At 31.5% G+C, this 7,500-nt stretch overlaps 1 protein-coding gene across 2 annotated transcripts in view; it reads right to left on the bottom strand.

Moving 5' to 3' along the window:
* Positions 1 to 5,609: 5,609 nt before the first annotated feature.
* LOC113826454 (carbonic anhydrase-related protein 10-like) overlaps positions 5,610 to 7,500 on the bottom strand; it is a 32,656-nt gene continuing 30,765 nt past the window's right edge. For both annotated transcript variants that reach the window (XM_070132399.1, XM_070132403.1), the window contains exon 8: positions 5,610 to 6,652. In XM_070132399.1, the coding sequence (XP_069988500.1) occupies positions 6,630 to 6,652 (23 nt within the window). In that variant the 3' untranslated portion in view covers positions 5,610 to 6,629. The remainder of the gene's footprint in view (positions 6,653 to 7,500) is intronic.

Genomic DNA, 7,500 nt, shown 5'->3' with positions numbered 1-7,500 from the left:
ATAATTTTCATTATTATTTCTTTTAGCATTATCATTGTTTTTTTCATTATCAGTATTGTCATTATTATTTTCATCCTCATCACCATGGTTATTATTGTTGTCGTTTTTATCATTATGGTTATTATTAACATTTCTATTATCTTTATTATTCTTATCACCATTATCATTTTCTATCTTCCTTGTGATTGCCATTACATTTTTCTGAATACTACTACATTTAGCATTATAATTATTGTCATCAGTATCAGCATCCTGTCATTAATATTGATGCTTCCATAATTATCAATGATATTTGTATTGCTTTTGCGTATGTTTGCTCTTACTCTCATTGTTTTACTTTTATTGATTTTTTCCTTGTTAATGTATCATCAATACTTTCGTAATTATCATTGTTATCTTTGTAATTATTTTCATTATTATTGATACCACCATTTTTATCATTATTATTGTTTTGTTGTACTATTATGAATATTGCATTACTATTTATTATTGTTAGGATATTATTATTATCATCCATTGTTAATATTACTCTTATTACCATTTTTTCTTATGGTTATTTTTCATATTGTTATTACTATTATCATCCTTTCTATCATCACTATTAATCTTATTATTAATAATATTATTGTTATTGTCGAGATCGGTACTGATTCTATATTTAAAAGGTGCATTGGTTGTAATTGAGAAGGCAAATGTTTCAATCCCGTCTCATGTTTGTTTTTATTATGTTCATCGTAATGATTATTGATCCAAAATCAGTGGGCAAAGGGAGCGTGTAGAGTTAACCTTAGATTTAATAAAGTTTATAGAAGAGAATAAGCCTCGTTTCTCTTTAAATGCCTGTTCTTAAGATCTACATTGCAATAGGCCACCTGTTTATTATCATTTATTTATATAATAACAACAACAGCAATAAATTCCTTCCATTCCATGAGCCTTAATTTAACGTTAAGTCATACTATTCTCATTAAATGAGGTAAGCCAAAATTTGGTTTTCTCCGGGTTTCCATTTAATCTAATACCATGGTTGGGTATTGGATTATATGACATTATTATCATGTTTATTATCATAAATATTATCATTACTATTGTTATTATTGTCATTATTATGATTGTTATTATTATCATTATTATTATTTTCATAAACATTATTACTGATATTATTATTATTGTTGTTGTTGCTGTTCCTATCATCAATATTATTGCTATTATTATTATTATTATTATTGGTATTATTATTATCATCATCATTATCATTTTCATTATATTACTATTACCGTCATATTCATTATTTTTATCTTTATTATTATTATCATATTTATCTATGTTACTATTATTTTTATTATTTTTTTCTCCTTATCATCATCATTATCATCATTTTTGTTATCATTATCATGATAATTAGATTTTTTACCATTATCTACTATCATTGTAAGTGTTATCACTATCGTTGTCATTATCATCAACATTAATGTAAAAAATATTTGTAATAATTCTTTCATTACTATTATCATCACATTTTTATTACTTTTATTATTATTATCAGTATTAACATTATTATCATTATTAATATTGTTGTTTTGATTATTATTATAATTATTATTATCAGTATTGTTATTACTATCATTACCCTTATTATTCTATTATCATTTTTATTATTTTTTATTATCATTAATGTTATCAATCTCGTTGTTATTAACATTATTATCATCATTATTGATGTTTTTATCTTTATTATCATTTCCCTTGCCATTGTCATCATTTTAATTATTGTTAATACTATTATGATGATATTATTATTATCATAATCATCATTATTACTATCCGCATGATTTCTATGATCATCATCATAGTCATCAGTATATTATCATTATAACTATAATTACTATCACCGTTATTTGCATTATCATTATCAATATCTTCATGATTATAATATTGATAATAAATTATGCCAATTACTGTTTATTCATATGTGTGTGTGTGTGTGTGTGTGTGTGTGTTTGTGTGTGTGTGTGTGGGTGGTTCAACGAGCGGAAGCCCACCTTTGTGGCTTGACCTTTACAGAAACCTCTCATCCTGGGCACTCGGAGCGAAGGAGAGGCACCGGCGACGTCTGCGCTTGACCTTCCCTCGCCCGTGGGTCGTTTTCGGTCAGGAGACTGGGTGAGTTGCAGGCGGAAAGCTACCCTGTTGCCTTTTCCTGTCGCGGCCGGGACTCGATCGAGGGCTTATCGACTGGACCACGGCAGCACTACTATTATTATTACTATTTTTATTTGTTATATTTTTTTATTATTGTTTATTGTTATTGTTATTATCATTATTCCTATTGTTATTATTATCATCATAATCATCATTATTACTACCATTATTATCATTATTATAATTATATAATTGTTGTTGTAGTATACGGCTGCGTACGCCCTGACGCTAAGGCCAACACAACACGAGCCGCCAGAGACGAAGGCCCGCAGACACGTATGTTCTTATTTTTTTGTCGCAGGCCATCTTATTCATTATTTTTTTTTTTTTCAAGTCCAACCACCATTCAAAGACAGAGTTGATTGTATGACTGTAGTCATAATACGAACTTGGTTATTTTCATAACCATGAACGTATTTTTTACTATTTGCATGGCGTTCAAGTCGCCAAGCTAACAAATATTTATCTATTTTTAAATCCAAATATTGTAAATATGTTAAGGCCGAAATGCACAGTTTTTCCTACAACTGTTTGTTACCGGATTTTCTCCGTATCCTTCCTTTATTTATCTTTTTCTGATATTCTTTCTCCCTTGCGACGTCTCCAAAGTGTCGCTATAACCACCGAAAGATGGTCGTTACCCACCTTCTCTTTTTTTGTTTTTCCTTTCCCTCTCTCGTCTTGGTTGTTTGGATTGTTGAACTATCAGCTTGGTCTTCAGGCACTTCATTTGCCTATTTTCTTCTGTTTGCGCCATGCCTGGTTGGGGGAAAGAAGATCACTTCGGTCCTGACCTCTGACCCGCACTTTGGACCTTCGCGGTTGGATTGTTTTTGTGCGTTCTGCTCTCGCTTGGATTTACTTCACGCTTGGATTTACCTCGCTCTACGCCAGGATTGCTGAGTGTCTCCTCCTCAAGTTAAGTGATTTTGATGGTCGTGTGTAGGAGACGACTGGTCGCTTTTGGACTTAAGCGTGACATGCTGCATTATTATCTGCAGGGTGTACTCTATCGAGAAGTCCCATAGCAGTACTTTTTATTTCCAACTCTTAGAGAACATTAGGACCAAGTGATTTAAAGGAACACTGCACGAGGATTCCGTACCTTTAGTGTGACAAATATTTTTACAACCAAGTTATTACTGTTTTCTTTCGTTCATGCTTGGGGATCCGTACCTCTTGGGACAAAGATTTTTTTTTTGTTTATTTGTTTGTTTGTTTTTGTATTTTATCGATATAGATTTCTATTTGTCTTGTTTTGCTTAATGCATGGTTTGTTGATTTCTGTCTGACCTTGTGGGTGCTCAGGCAGCCTGTGTGATCGTACCTCCAGTGTGACTATCGCTTTTTACAAGTAAGTTATTACTTCTATTTCGTTCCTGCTTGAGGATTCGTACCTTCGGGGATAAAGATCTTTATCAAGATCTTTTGACGTTGATTTCTGCCTGACCTTGTGGGTGATCAGGCAGTCTTTGGGACCCGTATCTCCTGAGAATCTTTAATCTTGCCATCACAGGATATTTGATAGTTTTGTTGACGTTTGTTGTTGTTTCGACTGATTCCTTTCTGACCTTGTGAGCATTCAGACAGTCTTCGTGCATAGCCCCATCCTTGACTTTTTCGGCCTTCATATAAAGTTATTTTCTCAATTCCTTTGTTCATTGTTTACACAAGTGCTCTACTAGGTACCAGTCAGCAACAGCTCTTAATTTTCTTTGTTAACATTTGGGTTGGATGTTAACACTATAACGTAATTTAGGGATTTGGATGATTTTATGCTGACTCCTAGTATTATATACTTCTAGAGTTGGGACGCCAACTTAGGAAAGACATTTTTATATTTCGTGGTAAGTTTATTTGGTGCTAGTTTCCCGTATATCACCTCCGTTGTGATAAATTGGTGATACACATACCTTTGTTCAACTTTTCCATGACTGAAAAATGCCTTTAATTCCCTAGTGAGTGCAATTTGCACTCTAAAACATCGTATCATCGTAGAGCTTTTACTCATTTCCAGTCAGAAGATAAATTGTTCTTATTTACCACCACTAAAGTTCTGGTTCTGACCAAGGTTAGATGCCTAAATATTTCTCGGACTCGGGTCTCCTAAGCAGCACACTGTTGGTTTGCTCTGATATTTCGCAACACTTGAAAGGCTGTAAAAAGGCTAGATAAATCAGATTATATTAAGCTGATATCAAAAGAACAAATCAATTTTGCTATACCTGGGTTCCCGCTTCCAGCAAGCGGATGTTCAAACCGAAAGGAAGAATAATAATTCTATGATGCACTTTTCTTCCAAACACGTCCACGCAGACGTTTAGCCTACGCTATCTCCCTTTTCACATCTACACACTTACACATCCAACACTCAGTACACACATACTATATTTTCCTTCCACCCTTCTCTGATACAACGCCCACACCCACTTACACAACACACACGGTTCCCGAACCTACTAATCGGGTGGTGGCAGCGTGCCGTAGGCCAGGAACCTAACATCTGTTCACTGCAGACGAATCTTTTCCTGAAAACAATATTTTTTTCTCGGTTGAGCCCGAATTCAACCAGACAGCTTAAAGTCTACCGGGTCTACGCTCCGCAACAATCATCATTATTACTATTATTATTATTATCATCATCATCATTATTGTTGGTAATGTCATTATTACTATTGTTGATAGTGTTATTGTTATTGCTGTTGATGTAATAGCTTCAGTAGTCATGGTTCTCCTTAATACTATCATTATAACTGTGACTGTCATAGTTTTTATCACTATTATTATCATGACTATCATCATTATCATTATCGTTGTTATTATTATCATTATTACTATTATCAAACTGATTATTATCATTATGATCATTACTAATGTTACTGTTATTAACATTATCATGATTGTTGTTATTATCGTTATTATCTTCATTATTATCATTATCAATATCATTATTATCATCATTATCATTATTTTTACTGACATTTTCATTATTTTTTCTTTATATGGGTGTTATTATTATTATTATTATTATTATTATTATTACTATTATTATTATTATTATTATTATTATCATCATCATTACCATATATCATTCTTATCATTATAATTGTTATCATTTTTATTGGTATCATTAACATTATTATCATTATTGTTATTGTCATTATTGTTATTATCATTATTATTACCATTAACATTATTTTTATCATTTTTATAATTATCTTTGTTATCATTATCTTTGTCACTATTGTTATTATCAGTATTGTTATTATTGTCATGATTGCAATTATGATTATGATGATTATTGTGTGTGTGTGAGTGCGCGCGCGTGTGTGTGTGAGTGTATGTGTGCAAGTGTGTGCGTTTGTGTGCGTAAAGCAGGAATATGGGATATGAAAAAAAAACAACTGTTACTCTTTTTTCCTCCATATTATTATCATTACAAATCACAGTCTAAATCAAAATCTAACACTTACTTCGATGACAAAAAAGTATCGAACATTCCTTTCGGCGAAGGGAAGGGAGCACCACGCCTTGCACTGCGCGGGGTCCAGGGAAGGTGTGAGGCCCCGAGGCGATCTGTAGTTTCACTGTGCGTCCGCTTGGGGCGCCACCGGTCACGGGGAAGCTCGCTCGCGTCTCGGGCGTTTGGCTTCCTCTTGTGGCTGTCTCTATGGTTCACTTTTTCGGTATACATGTAGAGCATATACATAAGTATGTGTGTGTTTGTGTATATACACATACATACATGCATGCATACATATTTGATAGCTATGTACATATATATATATATATATATATATATATATATATATATATATATATATATATATATTTACATATATGAATGTATATAAAATATTCGCAACGTATATATGCACTATAAATGCACCTTATTCTTTCTTGTCGTTTTTTCTGTCAGACAAGTGATTCGCTTGTTTATTGAGAGAGGTTTTCTTTTTTGTTCACTGATTTATCTTGTCGCACTTTTTGCCTTAGTATATATGTACAGTATATATAATGTGTGTGTATATATATATATATATATATATATATATATATATATATATATATATATATATATATATATATACTAACACACAGTTCTAAATGCAGTATCACTGTGTTAAAATTTCACTTATGTACATTATTCTCCTTGGCCACAAAAATGACGCTTTACACAAGAACGTAACAACCACCGCTGCAAATCTCTCCAAATCCCCTTGAAACCAAGACCTAGAAATAACACAGACGTGGAAAGAAAACCCAATTCCTCGCCACTTTTCCAGCCTGCGTGTGTTCATTCCAAGTGTTCAGCCCAAACGAGCTCACTACACACACGGAATATGTCCGTAAAAATCGCCGGACCAACACCCGGATTTAAGCTTAGGACTGCCTCGTACGCATCAGTTTTGGATTATGTGACCCGGCTATAGCTTGGGCCACTCCTGGGCTGTGGTGGAAAGAGAGGTTCATTAATCTCTTTGGTGCGAAAGGTAATATGTTAAGAAGTATTCATTGTTCATAATGATGAAATATGAGTGATGGCGTTAAAAAGATGTAATCTTAAAATTGGCAATGTTGACCATGATTATGTTGACCATAATGATAAAACAACTACTACTAATGGTGATAATATTGATAATGAAATTAATAATGATGATCATAAAGACAATGATTATGAAAATAATAACAACAGTATTAGTTGTAGTAAAATAATGATAATGATAATATTGATGATAATAATGATAGTAACAATAATAGTTGTCATAGTAGTAATAGTGATGATAATGAAAATTATTATTTTTTTATCACCTTATTATAATTCTTAATACCATCATTGTTATCAATATCTCTTCATCTTTATTAATGTTATTGTCATTATTATTAGTAGTAGTAGTATAATGAATATCATTATTATTATCACCTTTATTATCATGATTTATGTCACTGTTAGTATCATTATCGTTATCATCACCAGTGTTATCATTATTGATATTATTATTTTTTATCTCTATTATTGTTATTATCATTATGTTTCCTTATTATTATCACTATTTTATTATCATCATTATTACTATGGTTGTTGTTGGTATAATAATAATAGTAAAAAATATTATCGTTATTAATATCGTTATTATTATTATTGTTTTTATCAATATCATTAGTATGATAATAAAGGTAACTTCTTATATTATTATCATCATCACTGTTATGATTATTATTATTATTGTGATTAGTATTACTATTATTATTATTATCATTATTATTATCATTATCATTTTCATTACTATTGTTAGT

This window comes from Penaeus vannamei, chromosome 2 (assembly GCF_042767895.1).
Source record: "Penaeus vannamei isolate JL-2024 chromosome 2, ASM4276789v1, whole genome shotgun sequence".
Taxonomy (NCBI): Eukaryota; Metazoa; Arthropoda; class Malacostraca; order Decapoda; family Penaeidae; genus Penaeus; species Penaeus vannamei.
This window is presented reverse-complemented; position numbering and strand designations above follow the sequence as displayed.